The 22806-nt window shown below is 43.7% G+C and overlaps 1 protein-coding gene across 8 annotated transcripts in view; it reads right to left on the bottom strand.

Annotated features, from left to right (window-relative positions):
• RBM20 (RNA binding motif protein 20) overlaps nucleotides 1–22806 on the bottom strand; it is a 94061-nt gene that overhangs the window by 20829 nt on the left and 50426 nt on the right. For 6 of the 8 annotated variants that reach the window (XM_010714695.4, XM_085230205.1, XM_085230206.1 and 3 more), the window contains exons 2-5: nucleotides 5210–6320; nucleotides 3485–3546; nucleotides 3238–3329; nucleotides 2809–2906 (exon numbers count right to left, since the gene is read on the bottom strand). In XM_010714695.4, coding sequence (XP_010712997.2) covers nucleotides 2809–2906; nucleotides 3238–3329; nucleotides 3485–3546; nucleotides 5210–6320 — 1363 coding nt within the window. Of the gene's footprint in view, nucleotides 1–2808; nucleotides 2907–3237; nucleotides 3330–3484; nucleotides 3547–5209; nucleotides 6321–15958; nucleotides 16135–22806 lie in introns of those variants that run through there. The other 2 variants (XM_085230211.1, XM_085230207.1) reach the window with 2 other exon arrangements.

The raw sequence follows: 22806 nt of genomic DNA, 5'->3' as shown, positions 1-22806 counted from the left end.
CAGACTTTATCCCTTAACTGCTGGTGTGTTTTTGCTGCAGTATGAGCCTGCCTCACACAGCAGTCTGCTATTCAGTTCACAGAGACTGCCCAGGTGCATAAAGCAAATCAAACAAGTGTCATAATCCAAAAGGAAAGTGTTTTCTCTATCACAAAAATAACAAAAACCTCACCCTGGAGAAAGATGGGAGCAACCCAGCTCCACCTGAATAGAAAAGCAGTGAGGCTGAGTGCATCTGGCAAGGCAGCATGTAGCACACAACAGAAGAACACAACATGCAGCTGGCAGGGAAAAAGGAAACCTTCCTGGCAGCACAAGAACACCTCATGTCACCTGGCACCTTCTGTTTGTTTTGTCAGATCTGTTAAGAGATGGTGTGTTAAGCATATATAGGACTAGAAAGACAGCTGTTCCCTCCCTAGGCTCCAGGCTCAGACATGAACTCAGCAGTACATTAAATCAGATGACTCTAAGACGTTACCACCTCCCCAAAATTGGCAATGGCTTGAATTGAAATGTCATGTCATAAATCTGCTATAATTCACGACTAAAAAGTGGTCAGACACTCATACTGGGATCAGATGAGGCTGTATCAGACAATATTCTTGTCAGCTGATTGAAGTTAAATTCATTCACTAAATGAGCTGTAAAACACAGCCAGAAAAGGAATACACAACTTCTATATCCACACTCAGGAAGTTAAAGGAGTCGTGGTCTGTCCAGTGCTGAATGTGATTTTCAGTAAGACTTCACATTCACTTTCTTTGATGTCTACAGGGATCTACCAGCGCAGTTGGACCACTATTAAAAAAATAGTTTGTTCAAAAAATAAATGGTCGAATAAATTATTTGCTGCATAACAGTGAAGGGCATCTCATGCAATTTGCCATATTCTTTCATCAACCTAATTAAGATATTTTTAATTGCATCTTTTTTTCCTCCCCATTTTTTTGGGATCTCTTACTTTTCAAATCCTTTATCCATTTGTTGAGCTTTTCATAACTCTTTCCTAAAGATAATAAGAAACCAACAGTCCCATTCCTTCACTGCCAGTGGCTTTCCATGTCTGAGGGAAGGCTCGCAGCGCTCTATTTGCCTTTAGAAGAAGGACTGAGTTATTTGCAGACAGAGAGCATGTATCAAGCTCTCCCAGAAATCTGAACACTTTGTTTATGATTACATGCAGGGTCAAGTATAATCTCCCACTGCTCAGTTAAATGGCAGCAGCTTAGCTGAAAGTGAATACTGCTGTGCAAAGGTGTAATAAATTATAAACCACCTGGGTTGCGGGGGGAATGACAGCTGGTAAACTCTAATTTAACATCTCTAATATAGCTCCCTGACCACCTCCTGAGCTTCTGAAGAAAAAGGGGATTTGTAGTGTCCAGGAAAGCCAAAGTTATTGGTTCTTTTATCTCTCTTAGCACTGCAGGTCATTCAGAAGGACTTCTGCAGGCAGCTTAGATGATAAATAGTGACAGATTCTGAGGAGAAATGATACTGGTATTAGCAGTAATATCATTTGTTGTGAGGTTGACAGACATGATGAAAAGGAACATTCCTCCACAGCCGCCGCGACTCCAACCTCTGACCTTGGAGGCAGCCATCACAAGCAGCTCTGCTCTTTGCTGCCCTGCACACGTGGTGTCTGTGACAGACAGAAGCCAAAATCCCTTCCAACAACCCCTGTCATAGCAAAACCCCAGAGAACAAAATTGATTGGATTACACAAATCTGGGTGATGTTTTTGTAAGCAATGCCGATGTGAACTGGAGTGGCACAGGGACACAGCTCAGCCTGTCCTTCTGGAGTGCCTGAGCTGACATCAGGATGTGTACATAAAAGCTAACAAGGTGAAAACTTGAACCCCCGGATTACTGCTGCTATTCTATGAACAACCTAGCATTACTCCTTGATGCTTCCGACTCTAATAATAGCTTTCTCATATATGTTGAGCTTCAGTTTAACCCTAACATCTTTGTATTTTTATTCTGCATATGATTTGCAGTTTCTTGCTTTTTTTCCCCTTCTTTTACCCTTTGTTTTCTCAGTGTAAAAGCCATACTTAATGTCAGATTTTTTGTGTGACTGGGATGGTAATTCAAGTGCACACTAGAGGAACACAACTGGGACCTGTCCTGAGTACTGGGAGGATAATAAACTGAAACCACAGAAGGTTTATGTATACTGAAGCAAACTTGTTGAAAGGTTACCAGTGGCAGCAGGCGATATAAATAGTACACTCAAATAAACTAAGAAAAATCTAGTCCAGTATAATTAGTTGAACTGGGATGCCCACGCAAATAAGCATTAGTGGAGTTGCAGCCACTGTCTTTACACCACTGCTACCTGGGAGGAGGTCCCCAGCAGAGAGTGATTGCTACAGATAAATAACTGAAGAGATGCAGGCTTCTCACTGGGATCGATACTTAAAGTAAGTAAAACTTAATCCAGTTTTTCAGCTGATTTTCCTGCATCAGTAAGGCTCAGAATATGGGGGGGAAAGCCACAAGATACACACAAAACAACCTGCCAAATCCCTCTAACAAGCAAACAATTTCAGCACTGAAGGAAAAAAAAAAAAAAAAAAAAACAGAACAAAAAAAAAAAACACCAAAAGAACTACATCTACATTTGTTTTAATCAAAATCAAAAGCATAAAAGAGCTGCAGGTAAATTTAAATGACGGACTGAGTGTTCCCATCATTGCCTAAAAGGAAGTCTTAAAATGACAGATTTTTAATTCCAGTAAGTAGAAGTGGTTTCTACAAGAATCTCTGCAAGGAAACCAATTTCTTAAATACTCACTCTTACCCCTGATGGAAGAGAAGGAAATGTAGCACCTGGCTGGCCAAAGGATCTTGCTGACGTAGTGATAAAAGATGAGCCGACATTTGGTGGATAATCTAAATAATGGATTACACAATTTTGTGAAAATCTTGATTCATATTATTATCTTGACTCAGTAAGCAATGCCCCATTTATGTAACAATTAATTTCATTATTTCAACACCATTGCTTCATTGTACTGTGGAAACAACTACTTGTTGGAAAGAAAAATAAACTCCTATTTTGAAAGGCAGGCTGCTTTTTAAGCCTTTCTGCATACGATGCCTAAAAACTATTTTCCCTGGAAACCTGTATCATATGTCATTTGAAATGCCCACTTCTCCCCGAAGACCGGAATCCCCTTTCATTAAAAATAGTTTTTTAACTATTGTACATGCAACCATTCACCTTCAATACTAGATGGATTGAAAACTGCTGCATTATTTGGTGATAAATGCAATGTTCCATCTGCTGAACTTAACACACACCGGATACCAGTGCTGGAAAAGAAAGAAACAACTTTAGGAGTATGCATAACATGTCGTAAATATTAAGGCCTAATTATTAGATTGTAAATTCCTGGTATAAAGCCATTGAAGTAAGGGATGCTTTATTAGAAATTCAGTTGGAAAAGCATCTCTGAAATAATACTTACTTATCTGAAAAAGCCATACATTTTTGGATGTGAAGAGTTCCCTTTACGTGCTGATCCCAGTCCTATGTTGAAACAAAGAGATGATGAGCACGGGAAAAATCCTAAGACAAATTTCTGAAAGATTGCTTCTCTGTTCAGTTTACCTTAATCTAAAGCTAATACTGAAGATCTAACTGTGTGATACTGGAGCCAAGCATACTTTTCTCCAAAGCATTTACTCATTTGTAGACTCAGTTACCAGTTACTTAACACACAGATAGCTTCTCTGTATTGTTTTTTAAATTCTATACGTTTATTTCTATTAAATCAGGTAATTCATTTTGAAAAGCTCATCCTGAAAGGCTCTGAGCATCCTCAGCTCCTGCAATTTCTATAACAAGGGTGCTCATCAAACATGGCAGCAAAGATAGCGATCGTTCACTTCAGTAGATGAACACCTTTGTAAGAGAAGTGCATTCAGCCTTTTACATTTCTAAGGACCAAATAGGGCAGTATATTAAATACTAATAAACAGACCAACTGAAGCTCACCATTATTACAATTACACCATTATTATGTTTAATGAAAAACACACATGCCCAGCATGCCCTAGGTGGGGGTGAGTTCAGACCACTCCTGTAGTTGCAGTAGCCGTAGAGAAGCCTCTAGCAAGCAGCTGCTCAAAGAATAAAAAGGAAACATGAAAGAGCAAATATATTCAAATCTCCTAAAGCCACAGGGCATGTATGTATCAGGTACTATTTCAGTTGCTGACTACCTTCTTTTGTATAGTCATGCTGTTGCAATATTTTTGTCAGGCCACCACTGGCATGAAAACACGTGCCTTTGCAGTGAGGTGCTGGTCCTGCAATGTGATGGAAATGGCACAAGGACCAGTGGGACAGAGCTCACCTAGAGGGCAGAACAACCCCAGGCAAGGCCCACGGATGGCAGTGGCTGTCTCCAGAGCTGACTTATATACCATGATCTTGAAACACAGGATTTCTGTACAACAGGCAAGTTTCTGCTCAAGGTTGAGTTTGAATTTCAGGGTCTTTTGACAGTATGAATGTGGTCAAGAAAAGCTATTAGGGCCCACAACAGATAAGATCTGGGAGCTTGGTCTGCACCCCTTACGCTGGGTAGCATCTTTCTTCCAGGCCAAAGCCACTAAGACAGTGAGTCCTAATTCTTTTCTTCGAGTTACTGGAAGGTGGAAGACATCCCAACAAAGAAATTATCAAAGTCATTTTATGGAGAAGTGCTATTTTGTTCAAGCAACTTTCCACAAAGCTTCTATCAGGAAGGCTTTAGGATAGAAACAAAGACAGCTAAACGAAACTGCAGATGTGCAATTACAATACTGGCTGGAGGAGGGGGGGATCAGGTTCAAGCTCCTCCTCCTCCCCCTGATTCACACCCATCAGACATGGGAATGACACGTGTCTGGATCTGGCATTTCTCACACCAGGACCACAGCCTCCCAGTGGCAGATTGCTGTGCACACACACTGCTCTCCACATTTTCACAGCGCAATGCAGAACAAAAACAGATCTTGAAAACCCAGCAGTTTCCACAGAACAGATTTACAGTGCTACAAGCCCTACGAAACTCTGTTTCTGTGATAGAGGTTGACCTGGCTGACAGACTATGCTAGGACAGGCAGACAGATAAATCAACTGACAGACGGACAGGGAAACCCCTTTGAACGCCACAGCTGCCCCTGGGCGCGTTAAAATCACTCACCTTCAGATCAAAGATCTTCTTGTCACAAAGGGAGCAGACGTGGGGGAAATGGAGAGGAGCTACACCATGAAGGTCGTTCAGCTCGTGGGGCTGCAGTGACCTCATGGACAGATCGGGTGTGCCGGCGCTCAGCTCCTCATTCTGCCTCAGCCGGGGGCTGCTGAAGTTCTGCTTGCTATTGTTGAGCCTGCCGAATGCTGGGGCAGCGGCCGTGCTAAACTTTGTGTCAGGTGTCGGTTCTTCGGGGTTGTACAGCTCGTTTCTTATTTCATACGGCTGCTGGCTTGCTGATGGCCACATGCTGTCACTGGGCAGGAGGTCAGACTTGTTTTGGCTGGAGAAATTCGGGATATTTTCCCACTGGTTGCTTGTACCAGTGCCATGTAAGATGGGGCTGGGATCTCCTTTTGGATGAGCACCGGCGTGCGGATCGCCGGGGAAGGCAGGCGCTGCCCCATAGGCATCTTTCTGGAACCCTGCTGGAGAGTCGTGCTTCAGCGGGCCGGTGGGGCCAAAAGGCCCCTCGTAGCGAGCCCCAACTGCTGAAGAGAAGCCGGGCTGATCCCCTTCCGAGGTGTAGGCCTGCGGGGCGGTGACATTTTGCTTGCTGTACTCATAAAAGCCCCCGGCGGCGGCAGAGGCGGAGGGGCCCACCTTGTTGAGTCCAACGACCACAGGCTGCTGGCTGGAGGTGGGAGCCATGACACCTCCAAAGGGACTCATGACGATGGCGTTGGGGGTCTGGGCCTGCATGGGCCCCAGGCTGCCACCCGCGCTCTGTGCAGGAAAGGCGATGCCGCCAGAGGAGAATCTTGTGCTAGCAATGCCAGGCCCTGGCGGAGGGCCACCTGCAGAGTGTCCCGGAGAAGCACCCATCACAGAGGGGTGCCTCAGCTGATTGAAGAGCGGCTGGGACATGGCCACTTTGGAGAGCACCTGGTTGAGGACTGTGGCGGCAGCCGGGTTGTTGGTGACGGCGGTCTGAGCCAACTTCAGCCTGTGCAGTGTGAGCTGTGCCTGGAGCTGGGCCAGCTGCAGGCTGGCCGGAGAGGGGAGCAGGGGGCTCGGGGCACTGACGGAGAACGGGCTCTTCTCCAGGAGCTTGGCAGCGCTGCAAAGTATCGGGATCGGGTTAGCTAAATTCACTCAAAATCTGACTGCGCTCACCTCCTGCCGAGCATGAGACAAGCTGTCACTGTGATAGATTTACTCATCTAAACCCAGAGGGAACAAGGCAGTGGTCAGCAATGCAGTCATAATCCAACACCTTTGCTTAAAACTCTGCTGCTATACCATTTTCAATCAAAAAGGTGCTTGTCTCCTTCATAAATCAGATACCTCTCTTGAATATCTTCATTTCATCCCTCACAGACCCCCTGGATCAGGCCTTCAGCTCATTTTAAGTTTCCATATAATATATATTCATAAAGGAGACCAGGAGAAGAGGCAACACAAGAGCATCCCCCAAATATCTGTTTTTTCATTGTTTTATGCAACCTTTGCCCTTTCTGCTCTGGCACACGTTGTGGTGTTACTGTTATGTTTGGTGGGACCAGCACCACCTTTTCCTACAGAGCAGGAGGAAGTGAAAAAAGGGACATCAGATGGAACTGTAAAACCAACCTGGTAAGAACTTCACAACTGGAACGTAAGGCAAAATTTCTGCAGTGTAATCTGCTGAAAATCAAGGTCTTTATACTATCTAGAAATTACAGGTGCATTGAGTGTTCTCTATTAAGTCTTACACGTGGGGTAAATACACAGTAACTAAGCTGCCTGCTCGAATTCCAAAACTAAGAATATAGGAGATGACACACTGAGGTGTACGGCGGGTCCTGGCATTGGAAAGCACCTTTGGGAGATCTCCTCTGCTCTCACCACCACCCCTGCTCTCATCATAAGCAAGTGAAATGTTATAAAGGAAAATATCAGGCAATACTGTGCCCACCCTGCTTTTCCTGTCCCCTGCATCCTTCTACTTCCAGCATCACCAATGGTAGAGCCAGCCTAGTGCACGTGTACATACATTACCCTATGGCTGTGCTCTTTCTGCATGTCATGCTGGATACCAGCAGCCATTTTCATGCCCTCATCAGAAAAATGTTAGCCATCGCTTCTTCCACCCACAGGAGCCTTTGCTCATAGATGGCACAACAACTCAACATATTACAGATGGCTGCTGGCCCTGAAAATGAGAGCAGAGAGCACTCGAGTAGAAGGGATGCAGTCCAAAGCTCAATTAATTTATATTGTAAAACTGTATTTAGAGTTTTGATTTAGGCCTTTCAAAGCAGCAGGGGCTACACATCAACCGCAATGCAGCGCTCACTGTTAATAATCAGCCAATTTGCACAAATGCATGGATGAAGTTGTAGCTAATGATAAATGTCTTGTCAGCATGCTACATTCGAAAACCACAAATTAGGAAAACATCTGCTTAAATCCAAAGTATGACTAAGAGAAAATGAATGGGTTTCGTGTTTAACATTTCACTTCCACCAGCAACTGCAAGGCACATCTGTCTCCAAAAATACAAAATGCCGTTTGGATAAGTGCATCGTTATGTAATGACGAGACTAGCTGTCAGCACAAGCTGACACCAGCATGCTTCTGCACTGAGGTGCCTTTTGTTTTCCTGCATGGCTTCCATCCCTATCTCTGAATCACATTTATAGTAAGGTTTCCTATAAATCTGACCACAGATGAAAGACGGGGTGGAAGTACAGCCAAAACAAGAGGGAGGCTGGGGGAATCCCAGCATGCAGGGTGCTGAGGGCCCCCCAAAAGTGCTCAGGAGCTCCATAGAGTGCAAGGGGCTTAGCAAGCAGAGGATCCCACGTCAGCACAGCATGCACACTGCTGTCACTGCCTGGGAACACAGAGTGACCCTGTACTGAGCCACCAGCATCTGCACCACATGGGACTCACCACGCTCACAGCTACTGTTTAATTTTATAGCTGCTTGTAAGTTCTGTACATTAAGCAAGCTGTAAAACTGTTTTTAAAAGCTTTATAGAGCATACAAATATGAACTGCCTGGTGGCCCTAAAATAAAAGGAGAAGTCGGCAGACAGCATGTAATGCTTTCAGGCTCAGAAGCTGCAGAGGACTGCTTTCCCAGCAACCTAATTGTGCTGTGGTGCAAGACCGTGGGGCAGCCTGCACATCCCTGCTCTGCTGGCTGCCTGCTGGATGTGGGCATGGGTCCCTCCCTGTGAATCCAATCCAATACTCCTGCAAGCCCCTGAGCTCCCTTAGACTTGCTGCACAGCTTGTACTTTGTCTGACCCCAGCATGCACGCAGTCACTGCCAGAGTACCCTGGCTTACAAGCTTCTGCCCCAACTCCGCAGGCTGGTGGTGGGCAGCTGGGGGCTGTCAGGAGCTACCTCACCTGGGAGAAAAATAATGTTGAAAGGAGAAGCTCCAGTTCCCCCAGCCTCTCACAGAGGAACGGAGTTAGCAAGAAGGGTCATTCCCATGCACTCCTAGTTTTGGGAATGGCCCTGGCTTCAGCTGTCTGGTTTGCATTTCCAGATTTCAGGGTACTTCAGTTGCACACTTTATCCTCCCACAGCAGAAACAGAATATTTTAGCATCTAATCAAGACAAAGAAGGAAGGGCATGGTTGTGGGGCAGTGGGAAAAGCAAATGTGCAGATGAGAGGTCAGGAAGACAGTTGTGTATAGAGCATCTCTTAGAGCAGCGCCCAAATTTAAGGATTTCTGTTACATTACAAAATACAGGCTGTAAGAGGCGTGCAGGACTGCCACACACAGTTTTTAAAATTTCTTCTCCTCTTTCTATTATAGAATTATTGTATTTACACACTCAATAACACCACTTGGCAAATCATCCCACTGCAGTTTTACTAACTCACCAAAAACTGCAAACCCGATGTGAAGATGGTGTTTGGCTTTGGCATTTCATGGGGCCATTCGCCTCTCGTACACACGCAGCTCCCACCCCGGCTCATCCTCAGGTTACTGACACGCAGCCCCTGGCTGCTCGAGTGGGGGCTACTACTAAACAAACCTCGCTCCTCACTAAGCCTGCAGTGGCCAAAGTCAGCTCTATCCTTGCAAAACGTTCCTCTTTCTAAGGTCAGCAATGTAAAAGGTTAACAGAAGTGGTTCCCTTCGTTAATCGAAAGCCACGCACCAAGTGAGTTCCTGCCCGGCTCTGGGAGCTGGGAGTTGAAGATGTGCATCACCTGCTGCAAAAGTCATAACAAAATTGCAAGCATTGGTAAGGCCATATTGCTATAAATCAATTCTATCCATCTGCTACCCTCATAATCCTTATTATGCTTTTAGCATCCAAGAGCTCTGAGCAGCACACAGGGTTGGAGGTAAAGCATCCAGAGTGCTGGATTATTGGAGTAATCCCGTCTGCGAGAGCAATGAAAAGGCTGAGCCCAGAATACATTGATCACAACAGGCTGGCCTCGTTCCCAAGTGACAAAATTCAGGGTTTTTAAGTGCTACGGGGCACCTCTAAGAACTAGGAAATAAATTAAAAAAAACAAACACCAAACAAAACTACTGAAGTTATGATCTCAGCTTCTTATTTAGAAATTATTTCTATCCAGAAATATTTGAAGTGCTGAATAGAGAATTAATTTGAAGCCTTCCAAAACAGATTAATTCATTGCTGTGAATCTTGCACAACTTCTAAGATTTTGTATCCCTTGCCCCACAAACCTTCTGCCTTTATGTATAGCTATACTGAGACATCAAAATCTCTGAAAGAAATTTATTTTCACTACAAAATGTTTTGAAACATGTATTTTTCCCAAGGCCTTCATACTACTGTGCCTATTTCAGAACTAAAGTAACCAAGGATCCGAAGACATCCAAGGAGGCCAGATGTATGACTGCTCTTCAACCTGTACTACATTTCTGACCACTTGCAACAACATGCTGTTTTTCATCCTTTTAAAGTGTTTCTGAATCAATTTTCCTAACAGAAAACTTAGAATTTTTAATTCAGTACCCTTGAACACAGGAAGGAGAACCATTTTCTGATTATCCGAGCACAAAAGCAACAATACACTGTTATGCAGAAGCGTGAATATCCCTTCCCTGTAATGTATCATTTATTCAAGCAGCACAGGACTGCCTTCTTGAAACTCATCCAAAGCAATTGCTGCTGCACTAAAAGTGAAACAAAAAAACTGAAGATAAACAAATCACATTCTACGTAGATGAAGCTGAAAAGACATTATGGGTACAACCACCTTCAAATAAAAAAGGCGCTCTTTGTCAGTACCTCAGGGAGAGTATGTGTTTGTACCCCAGGACAGAATTTGGCTGCCTGAATTCAACGGAACTGCAAAGCTGCATTTCAAATGCTGGAAGAGGAAAAGACCAAGCTCAGCCATCTCAAAAGCATACGGTAGTAATCAGAATAAATAATTATTATAGCAATGTTTTACATCACGTTGTTTTGCTGATCTCATTAAGAAAACGGGTTTTACGTTCATTTTTGCTTGTTGAACAAAAGCAGCACTTATAGCCCAATGAAGGCTGTTGCACTGGTTAAAAATGGCCACAACCCTTTTCCTGTATTACAGATTGCAGCTGGCTGGTAGCAAATGACTGTTTTCTTTCTCTGAATTTCCACAAGAAATATTTATTTTGGTTTCTAGTGAAACCAAACGATGAAAGCCCTCCTCTTTCATCGTTTGAGCTCCGTCACCATCTGCAGCAGAACTTATTTTTTGGCTAAGTTTTGGTTAGAACTGATCAAAAAAAAAAAAAAAAGATCATATTTTGGAGTAAGTTCAGCTAATGACGAGAAGCACTAAAAGCTTAAGCCACTTTAATATGTTTATAAGCTGCAAGTAAAACCGTTCTTATCCCAAATAACGATATTTAAAGCCCTCTATTATACTACTGACGGACTGAGTAAAACTCCAGCCAAAGTATACATGTACTTTGCCAAGAGAGTTTTGCATATTTTTGGCAATAGTAAACTCTATTATCTGGACAAACACCCAAACCAACAGTTAGCTGGAAGATGAAATATAAAATGTTTTTGCAGAGCTGCTATGCTCGAGGTTTACGAAAGTGATGGGAATTAAATGCCCGACTCCTACCAAGAGTCCTTTATGCTCATTTGAAACTTGCACACAACATGTTATTTGCCTTTGTTTATACGCAGAAAAATCAGTTTCACTGGCAAAGCAACAAGACCTGGGGGCAAACACAGCAGCTACCTCTCAGATAACGACAGCGATCACAGACGCAAAGCTGGAAATGATGCTCGGAGGATGGCTGGACTAACTCCGAGGTGGCATCAAGCTGAACTCAGCGACTCCTGATGTACTCATTTAATCTGCTCTTAGGAACCTGCCTTGCTAGGACTTCTCCAACCTCCTTTTTCTGCTCATCTCACACACTGCACTTGTTTGTAATGCCCAACTGCTTTCCTTCTCAGCAGCGCAACCCAACCCCTTTCCTGAAGCTGTTGCTCCCCTGCAAACCAGAGATATTGGTTGGGAAGAATCCCTCACACCACACTGCTCTGACTTTCCACGGGGATGGCCAGCTCAGACCCTTCCATTTTTGATCATCCAATGGATTTTTTGTCACCATTTCACGTTGCCCTCATCAATATTGTATGCAGGTTATGCCAGATCCAGTTTGTCAGGATTACTCTGGATTCCTATGCTGCCTCCAAAGCACTTGCAAATCCTCTCCTCTTGGCACTAGCTGTAGATTTAACGGGTGCCTTTTTCACCCAAGTCATCAATGAAAGTGTCAAAAGTTCTTCCCAAGAAGGGACCCATGATGCACCTTTCCATTTTTCCTCTGAACACTATTACTCTAAGGACATCTCCTCCACCTTGCTAATCTGCTTGTGTGCTGAAGAGACCACACTCTTTTCTGTTAAAAATAAATCTAAAACAACAACAACAACAAAAACACTGTTCTGTCTTATTTAGAGCTGTGAGAGTGAAAGTCTGGATCAATCCACAGTGAGATTTCTTATTATCGATTCCTGCAGTTCTGGCAGAGATATTTTGTACTGTTGATTAAAACACACGTTTTTTGTTTTCTTTTCAGTAACATTTGCTTTTATTGGCTTAGCCATTTCCAAATGCCAAAGTCAATGCCATAGACAGCAATTCTCACTTGCAGCATTAGAAGAATCAAGTATCCTTGAATTTTGTAGCGGTCTTTGCACTTCTCCTCCTTGTTACTGTGTACTGTTTTTCAGTATACTTTTTACAATGGAAAGACATTTCTTATTTGCATGGAAGTCCAGATTGTTTATTACACTTCTTTCTGCTTTCCCTCTTGCAATGCACGTCTCTGTAAATATTTAATTAAGCAAAGTTCAACTGTTTTCAAATAAAGGATGTAACCAGCAAATACACCGCATGAACCCAAGGTTATGGGGAAGGATTTTCAGATGCTGAAGTTGCTGTTTAAATGTCCTGTTCCAGGACATTTAAGTGCTGTTTGGTTCTGATGACATGTCAAGGTCTCTAAGGATTAGCGCGCACACAGCAGCACTGCTTTGTATTTTAAACTCCTGTACATTGCCAGACAAATTCATGCAGCTGTACTGCAGCCATCTATTTACAAATGCTTCCCAAGGAAACAATTCTTCATTTACTGAACTTAAAGGAACATACTAAAAAATTGTATTTTAAATGCGCACTAGAAATTGCCAGAAATAGCCTTAGCACCAGATCAGAGCTCCAAATCCCCCAATAGAGCAAGGTCCCTGGGCCAGATAGATGCTCTCAGCTGTGCTCCCGTAAGGAGGGGCTCTAAGAGTCCCCATAATGTTGCTGTGCCAGCACTTGTGCCATGCCCAAGGGAAGAGATGAGCAGAGTCTGGGGCTTGCTAGAGACCAGGGGTCAGGGAGTTTGAAAAACAAACAAACAAACAAGAAAAGGTGGTTATGTGAAGCCACAGGGATAGCAGGGAGGTTGGGACAGGCATTACAGCGAAGGCAGAGCCTGGTATCGGGGTGAGCGGCCCCAGCAGAAGCGCCTGAGCTAGGGGCAACAGCTCTGCTGCAGCTCAGTGCTCCCAGCCAGCTCTGCAAACAGCAGAAATGACGTGAAAAACTCATAATAAATAAAAGGAAAAAAGGAAAATGCAGCCTAAAAACAAAATAAGTTACTACAATTAAAGTCAGAAACCCTTCAAAGGTTTTTTTTGTTTTTTGTCTTGTTTTTTTACACAAGGACAAATGCCTAACTGGAAGATAGTTCTTGACATACAGTAGTTCCTAGAAAAGATATTACAGTAATATCTCACCACACTTTCTGCCAATGTAACAGCATTGTTAACCACTATGGAAATGATGATTCTGAGCGTCTCACTATCTTGCAGTGCTTGGAAGCACAGCAGTTTCCATTTGTATGTAGAAAATAGAAAGCGTACCGTGGTAGACAGATAATTCCTCATCTGAATAAAGCCAATCTATTTCACAGTAATAGAAGACAATATAAAAGCCCTTCTACAGAAGTAATACCTTCAGTCTGTAGACAGGAAAATGAAATACAGCTGCAAAATGCTGAAGTTCTAAGAACGACTTTATTTCTACGTAGTTTCATTTGTGCTCGGGAAAAGGACTGTCATATGTGGCAAAAAACAGAATATTATAAGTTACCTGTTTTATCTACTGCAGCATTAACTCCAATGACATATTTGAGAAGTTCAATGAAATACTGTGTTAGTAAATTAATCCTCACTCCCAATGCTAGCAATGCGGGCGGCAGAAGCCACGCACGCATCTGAGCTCCTCTCCTCGCACCCCGGGCCAGCTGAGAAGCACTGCCTGTGACTGGAAGTCATCAGGAACATAATTAACTAAGTCATCATTTTGTAATTAATCGATATCACCGCCTCCTCTGAGAGCTGTTACATGGCATGTGTCACTGAGCACGTCGGCAAGGAGCGCGCAGGTCGGGCAATGCACACCTCACCCAGCTTGACCGAGCGGGCTGCAAAGCCTTGCCGATCTCCGTACAGTAAGAGCACTGCTCCCACATTCTTTTCAGTTATATTTAATTTAAACACAAAACACCGAAGAAAAATGTTCTTTTTTTCTTGAGGCCTTTGAAATCAGATTTCAATACTAGGCCATAATATTCATACCATTACACACGAGGAACACGCAGCACATTTTGGCCTAGAAGCTTTCACTATCAGTTTTTCTATGGACATCACTCGCTTTGACATCACTCGCTTTTTCTTCAACACATCCACATTTCTATGCTAGAGAAATTTGAACAAGAATCTTGAAAGATACGTGGAAGGTTTTATTTATTTCCTTGTATTAAAACACAACAGTTGGTATGAATCTGACCTGAGCGCGTCCCTCCTGGCAGATGCAGCCCGTGCCAGAGCTGCTGGAGCCCTTTGGCTTTGAAAAGTTAAATTTATTGTCTTGAATAATAAATTGCCACTCAAACCTTCAGTGGGGACCAAAAGAGCTTCTCACAAAGGAAACAAAATTGGGTTAGGCATTTTATGTTAAGTAATGTCACTTGCTCTATTCTCTCTTTTTGCCTGCCTTCAGCATTAATTAGCAGTAACTGACATTTAATGCGTCTCGAGCCCTACACGGTAAAATTGATTAGTACACTAAGAAGGAAAATAAGAATAATTTTTTGATGAAAACTATCAGGTTTCAGAGCAGCACATGCGGCAGCTGTGAAGACAGAAAAACTGTGAAGATATTAACTCGTCCTTTCCATTCAGTTGGCTATTTGTCCAGCACTGTTGACCAAAGTGTCGGTGCAGATGCGCAGCCACTGCTCTCTTGCTCAGCAGAGCATTATTTCCATTCATTTTTGCTTGCTCTTTTTTCTGTTTTCTTTTCTTTTTTTTTTTTTTTTTAAACCATAATGCACGTGCCCTGCTCAGAGTTGTGATCTGTACGCGTAGGACTAAGGTTTTAATTCATCCTGCTGCCCTGCATAGTCTACATTACAGCGTGTGCTACCCATTATCTTTTAATCTCATAACCCTCAGACTCAGGTTCAGTTTTGTTTCCAGGTGAAGATGTCCATGAAAGCTGTGATTGCTGCTGGCTTAAAAACAAAACACACCAAAGTAGTGCTGATTTTCATTAAAATTTCCTTATTTTATGTCCCATGTTTTATTTCTGAAAATACAAATCTGTCTCAGCATACTAATCAATTATTAATATTTGTTATTAAACATATATATATAAAGTTATTAAAATATATAAAACCGTTAATAATACCATTAATAACGCAGTTCCAATTCTTTCCTTCTTTCTATTCTAAGGAACTCCATTCACAGGCTAATGAACACACTTCTAAACTCAACCCTTGAAATATTTTGGTGTTTTGACCCCTTTTAACTTTCAGAAATAATCCTCTGCCTACTGGCTGTAAATAACATCACTATAATTTTGCTTCTGGTCTCCTCACAGAGATTTTGAAGCTTATTACAGGGTGGTTAACCATGGAAAATCAATAGGATACAATTAGGTATGGAATGCCTCTTAAAGTGTGAGAGCCCCGGTATTAGAAAAAGCAAAGCCGTGTAAGAAGCTACTGTAGAAAACAGATCGGATCATTGAGTTGAAATCCAAGTTAGCTGTCACGGCCAGGGCAGCAGCGCACGCCTGTTTCACTTTGCTACGGAAAGCGCTGTGCCTTAAAATCAAATTTTTAAGATGATCAAGAGCCCTCACTCATAGCACGCATCACTGGTGGAGCCGGGAGCGTTTTGGGGTGCCGCATGGTCTTACCTTTCTGCAACATGTAGGGCTGCGGGCAGCCGCGAGCGGGTGCGCAGGAAGCGGGGCCGGGTGCCGATGTCTGCGTTACGCACATGCCTCCCCGTAACATCCCATTGACATTCTACCTGCTGTCTGCACGCCAGCTATTTACGAGCTTCCTTCCACAAAGTCACAACTTTAGGAATGAGGAGAAAAAAAAAAAAGGCAAGGCAACCCAGCCCAAATGAAGGAGTGGAAGGCGGTCACGTGGCTGCCGGGAGCCATTCTTGTTGCATTACACACAGCAAATGCGGATGGCGAACAATATCAGTTGATGTTTATGCCATATGGTCCCAGTCTCTTCACATATCAGCACCAAAATCCCACTTTTGCACAGTGTAATTCCATGGGATCCTATGGGGGACAGGGTCACAGCCTAATTAGGCGAGCTGTGGAAAACAAGAGCCATGCTAACGAAGACTGAAAGACGGGGAGGGATGGACTGACACAGAACAAGCCCTTGCTCTGGAAGGCAAAAAGCGTTACCCAGATAAAATTATAACAATTTCACTCAACACTTCATGTTTTAGCCATTAAGTGGTTGGAGGCTACCTGCCACCCAAGGGTGGCTGAGGAAAGACTGCAGCAGTATTTGTGATAATGTTACTGCTACACCAGTACCACAGAAACAATCAACATAAATTCAGGAAAGGAAATCCATTGTCCAGTGTTAATCCAGTGCCCCAGACACATGAATGCGGAGCCATGCCTGCGCTCCACAGTGACTGAAGCAAAGCAATGGCAGTGCTGAACCCGCACAACCCATGCTTCTCAAGCTTTTCAAGACCAAGTCTTGCACCTCCCTAACATAAAATATGCTATAATTTATATCTGGATGTCAAAATTATTGATCCTTCCCATATTTCATATTATTCAAGGATTAGTTAAAAAAAAAAATAGCATTTTCAGGACAAATTTTTTGCTATTGTTCTGCCTCTACTTATCACATTCCACAGTGCACCCTTCAATCAAGAAACAAACTAGCTGTTCTCCCATGTCTGGAGACCCAAACAAGTCATATATTCTGTTTTTTGCCTGGGGTACATGGCCCCATTAGCCAGAGCTCTCTTCACAGCAACTAATCTTGTGGGACACGGCAGCAGCTCATTAACCCTGCATGTTGCAATTAATAGCATTAGTCTTGGGAACATTTCACAGTAGCAGGGCACTTTGTACGTGACACGATCCTTCTATGGAAGATGTCATTTCCAAAATTACTTTGCACTAAAGCAAACAGCAAACTGAATGGGCTTGTGAATGCACACATCTTACCTTTAAAAAAACGTAATTCTGCAATGATTCACACACACACAAAAAGGAACCCAAAGGGAGCTCTGCCCAGTTTTTCTGACCTCCTTTCTTGCCCTTTCTTTATTTCTTCAAGTGCTGTGTCTGTGCTCTTCCCACGTCTCCAAATGACAGAACCACTGCCCAACTCTCTGCCTTTCTCCAAACAAAAAAAAATAATAATGTTTTTCAGAGATGAAAAAGACTGTGAGTGGGGGAGGGCACTTAACAGGTGGCCCAAGGGTGTCCCCTCACACGACTCCCATCATGAAGCAGCGGAAAATTCTAGGGAAGAAGGCGGCATTAGTAAAACCTACAGGGCTTTACTAAAGCCTGCTGCATCTCTGCTCTGCAACAGACGCCCTCACTCAGTCCTCTGCATCTGTGTTGCATTAACCAGAATGTAGAAACACAAACCACTTGCACATGAAGCTGAACTCTCCATTTCACGTAACCGTCAGGACAGCCACGTGAAGCACATATGGCAAGCTCAGCCTGGGAACCGTGCGGGACCTTCCCATCCAGGAGCAGAGCTAATTCTTACTGCTGCCACACGTGGCTTGGACTGGGCTGCAGGCTGCAGTGCAAAGCGACAGACACAGCCGTGCTCACCCCAGCAGCAGACAGGCTGGCATTTTTTCCACCGTGTCGGAGCAGGAAGGAAAGCGAGGAGAGCAATGCAGGCAGTCTGCTTTCAGAAAAAGCCACCTAGCACACAGGCTGCACACTGTTGGGTCTCTCCAGAAGGGGAAAAAGTTCCCTCTGTCTGGTCTCTGCTTTTCCCTAACCTGCATTTTCATCTGTCATCAGATACTCGTGTTTCTCTCCACACCCAGGGGAAGAACTTGCCCCAAAACAACGGCATTGCAGTCTAGCACATCTCATCCCTGTGGCATATTCTTGTCTCATCTATCTGATGAGCTGGAGGGGGGAAAAAAAGGGGGGGAAAAAGGGGGGAAAAAGAGGGGAAAAAGGGGGGAAAAAGAGGGGAAAAAGGGGGGGGAAAAGGAAAAAAAAAGGAAAAGGAAAAAAAAAAAGGAAAAGGAAAAAAAAAGAAAAGAAAAAAGGAAAAAGGAAAAAAAAAAAAAAGGAAAAGGAAAAAAAAAAGGAAAAGGAAAAAAAAAAAAAAAAAAAAAAAAAAAAGGAAAAAAAGGAAAAAAAAAGAAAAAAAAAAGGAAAAAAAAAAGAAAAAGAAAAAAAAAAGGAAAAAAAAAGTAAACCAGAGGCCATCCCTCCTTTCCACTGCAGAAAGACCTACCATCAGGAATAAATCAGCCAATGTTAATTCTAACGTGCCTTTCCTGCCTTTTTGCTACCTTAACTAAAAATGACCAAAAATAAAAGTTACTTGTAGAATTAAATCCCACTGAGAGAGATCAGAGGTGGTGAAGGCTCTCAGCTGGTTACGCTTCAGCAGAGGGCCCCTTGTTCTGGGATAGGAACAACATGCTCCTCTCAATGCCCACATTGTAGGCACTCGCATGGGCTCCCAACCACCTGATGCCTTCTGCTGAGGTAATTCAATGCTCCCACGGTCTAGTGAGACCAAAAAGGCTCCTTGGCTATCTCAGAATATTAGAGGAGAGATGAAAAGATCATTCAGACCATTTGTATCATGAAAAAAAAAAATACACAAATGAAGTAACACAGCTGAGAACAAATTCTCACTGAGCAGATGGCACACAGAAAGAAAAATCATCAAGTCCATGGCAATAATAGCTCAGAAGATGAGCTGTTCGTACTGTAGAGCAGCTTTTCAGGAAATTTTATTCACTAACACTCCACTCAGGGGATTGTTTTTGGCACAACTTTCTAATTGAGAGGTCAGCCTCTTCACATAAATCCTGTAGCATAATCTCTAGACTCTAGGTATCTTAATGCATTTAAAAATATCTTTTTAAAAGAGAAAGCGAGCATTAAAAAATAAATAGACTTTGTTCTCTGTCTGTGGAGTTTCTGGATCACAGTATTACCATTACAAAGCAACACCAGTGCGTCATTTGGAAAACATCCTGAAAAGTCAGATGCGTTGATGCAAGCCAAGCAGCGATGTGTCAGATCAATTTGAATATTTAAACAGCAGAATTCTAAAAATCTGGACAGAGATCTCTAGCTTTGGGAGCAACCCCACTCAGAGAAGATTATTCAGTAAACATTACATCCTGAAATCCAGATGGAACTTGAGTCTGAAAACCTGTCAGCAGAAACCCCACCCGCAGTGTGAGGGGAGGAAGAGGCTTCTCTGTACTCCACAACAGTGAGCTTTGTGGACACGTTTCCTGTGACACTTCACGGAGCGGGATGCTGGCAAACACTACTGTGGTTGGTTTCACCATTGGATCCACTATAACAACCCAATAAGTTCTTTTAAAGGAGCTTAAATCCAGCGTAAGATTTACGGTTAAACATGCAGCAATAGAGGAGCATTTTCTCCTCTCAAGAAAGCAGGGGTGGAACACAAAGTCTGTCTTACAGATCCATACCTCACCTAACACAGACTATGAATACTCCACAGAAGTACAGTGACTCCAGAATTTTGGGGTGCCTGAATATCAACTTTTTAGGTGAACCACAAAGAAGCCACCCAAAATTCATAAATACTTTTCAATAAGATCAAGAAACAGTGACCAACCTCATGAGTCATCTAGGATTATGGCTGCAACTACTATTAGTAGAAAGTAAAACAGGCCATATCAGAATTTCTAACTTAAAAATAAGTTAGATGCTTGAATATCTGCAAAGGGGAAGGCTTCAGAAGCTGGCAGCATCCAAGGACAGCTGCTACAACTGCCCAGACTGCACCGTGTGGCTCTCAGGACCACCCACTGCTTTGTTTTAGGGCTATGAAACCCAGCTTTGTGAGCATCAAACCATCCCCTAAGTGTAGCTGGATGACACCTCAGTGTCACACTGCTCTACTGACATCTTGCTCCCATCTGCAGGCAGAGGACAGTGAACTGCTTCAACGCTTGTTTTCCTTCTTTTCTCTCATTTCTAGTGGGTTTCACATTGCAGCCTGCAGTGAATACACAGGTTCGTTATCACACAGGGAAGCAATCTGGTGCATGGATGAAGTGAGAACAGGTGTTGAGCACAACAGCGCACAGATCTGGAGTACCTTCTGCAGGGCCTGGTACTTGAATTACCTAAAATCCTCCAGCACTACAGATTTGTCCTGAAGTTTCATCCTGTCCAAATTATTAAGCCTTAGGTCAAGCACTATGGCTCTGATTCATCCTCTGGTCTTTGTGTCAGCAACGCTCCTCTCATCCTGATTTGTCTATGGACGCCAAATCGAGCATCTCTGGTCCTGGAGTTCCTTCCTTCACATCACCATCTGAAATACAGTGATTTACACAACCACCTCTGCTAGCCACTCCGATGTTAGGGCAGGCTACCTCAACACCACTAAGAAAACCTCATTAAAGAAGTAGTTAGCTGGCTTTTGTCCCACATGGCCAAGCATCTGGAAAAGACGACAGTGCTCAGCCAGGTTCTCACTAACATAGGAAAGTATACAGCGAGACCTCTTTCCCTGCTCAGCCACTTCCACCAACACAAAGCACGGATTTCATACAAACTAAGAGTAAGTATTGCAGAGCCACTGTTAATTTGCAGAACAAGGTAGACTCAATTTTCTCCCCTAGGAATGAGCATGGCTGAACATACAGTATCACTACTGCTCAGCCCCTCGGCAGCCCTGCTGGCTGTGCAGAGGTGCACTAAAAAGGTCTTCCCCTGTCCTGTATGTCCGTGCCAAGGGTGTGATGGAGACAGCCAGTCCCGAGGGCCGTCTGCCACACTACATGTGAGCATCACATTCTGCTGCCCCTCTGCATGCCTGGCTGGATTAGCTGATGTCAACAAGAGAGTGCCACCCTTCCTTACATGGGCACCGTGGGCGGCCAGTTCCATATGCATCATGGGGAGGGAAGGGGGCATGGGATGGGCACCGAAAACGCTGTAGGGCTTGGGAAGCAGCACTGACCAGCTTCTGAACTGGACCTGACCCTAGGAACAGATCCAGCACCTTGCCCTGAGGCGGAGTGGAAAGACAACAGCCCACTGTCTTGAATGGCACATTGTTTTGAACAGCCAAGACAATGGCTTGGGTGCTGCCAGCCTTTGGGGCTCCCTATCTCTTGACCTACCCAGGGTTCGTGCAGCTGGCATGGTGAATGCTGCAGCATCATCGAGTGATGCTGAAGAAGACAGACTCAAAGCCATGCCCCGCTGGGGCATCTCTAGGTTGTGTGTGCTGTGCATTCATCACAGGCACACGAAGGCAGGAGGGAACACAGAGGCTGTAATGGTGCTTCTCCCACCTTAGGCACACCATAACCACCCAGGGAAGGCTGGTTAGAATGTACGTTCTTCCATCTGAAAGACATACCTTAAAGGAAAACAAACTGTACTACAACATTTTCACATAAATCAGCACAACAGACACGTGAAAAGTCACACAAAAAGCCCAGGAAAAGGGTAAGGTTTGAAGACTGATCCTAACATAAAGGGTGAGCCATTTAATAACATCTTTGCCCCCGTTCTCTCCAGGAAAACACGCTGATATAGGCCAGGAAACCTGAGGAGCAGCTCATGTGATGTGGACTCCTGACATTCGCCCAGACGTGACTAAGCTGAAACAAGTGGCATTATCTGGTGCGCTTGAAAGCAAGGCAGGAACAACACGATCATGTGGCTTTTTTTGGTACCACGCAAAATGTTCCCGTTTGGATGGTGGTTGTGAAGTGGAGGATATTAGGAATAAGTCAAAACGTGCCCATGGCTTTTATAGCCTTGCCAGACAGAATTTAGAATGAGTGTGCTGAGAGTTAATGAGAACCCAAAGTACAGCAGTTTTGTGAAAACGTCTATAACTGAGCTGCCACAGTAGCCCACTACAGAAATAATCATTGCAGAAAATAAAATTCTAGCTAGAAATATAGAGTCTGAAGGCCAATTTTAAAACTTTTACATCATTATGAATATAGTGATACTCTAAAGCTCCTGCTTCTAAGCGTAGAATTAAATTGCAGGTCATCACTAATCACACTATTCAATCATGGAGCTGAACTCATGCGTGAGCACTGCAGTATGAAAAATGGATGCAAGGGAAGTGAATACAAAGCTGCAATGCACTGAAGGCTGACAACAAAGCACACAGCTCTACTGCAGCAGCTCCTCTTATCCTCAGCACTGCTTACTCCTGTACTCCATTTGCAGGGCCTTGGGAAAAACAAAATATCTCGGGATTACAAATGAAAACTTCTACTTCTGAAGAAGCTTGAGCAAGAAGGTCACCATCTGAAAGCAGAAAGCCAGGTCTGAGCTCTAGATGCAGAATAATTCCTCTAACAACACCACAGCAGTGACACTGGCTGACTGCTTACTGCCGAGTCCTTTTACGCTGTTTTTTCTTTGAACATACTCACAATATGCATCTGAACTTAAAGTCTCTTAAATACAAACTGATTCAGTCTTCGGTAGAAAGAAACTTGTCCTTTCCAATCTTTTTTCAACCATCAGCCCAG

The sequence above is a fragment of the Meleagris gallopavo genome, chromosome 8 (assembly GCF_905368555.1).
Source record: "Meleagris gallopavo chromosome 8, MGAL_WU_HG_1.1, whole genome shotgun sequence".
Lineage (NCBI taxonomy): Eukaryota > Metazoa > Chordata > Aves > Galliformes > Phasianidae > Meleagris > Meleagris gallopavo.
The sequence above is the reverse complement of the archived record's forward strand: the minus strand, read 5'-3'. Positions and strand labels throughout refer to the sequence as shown.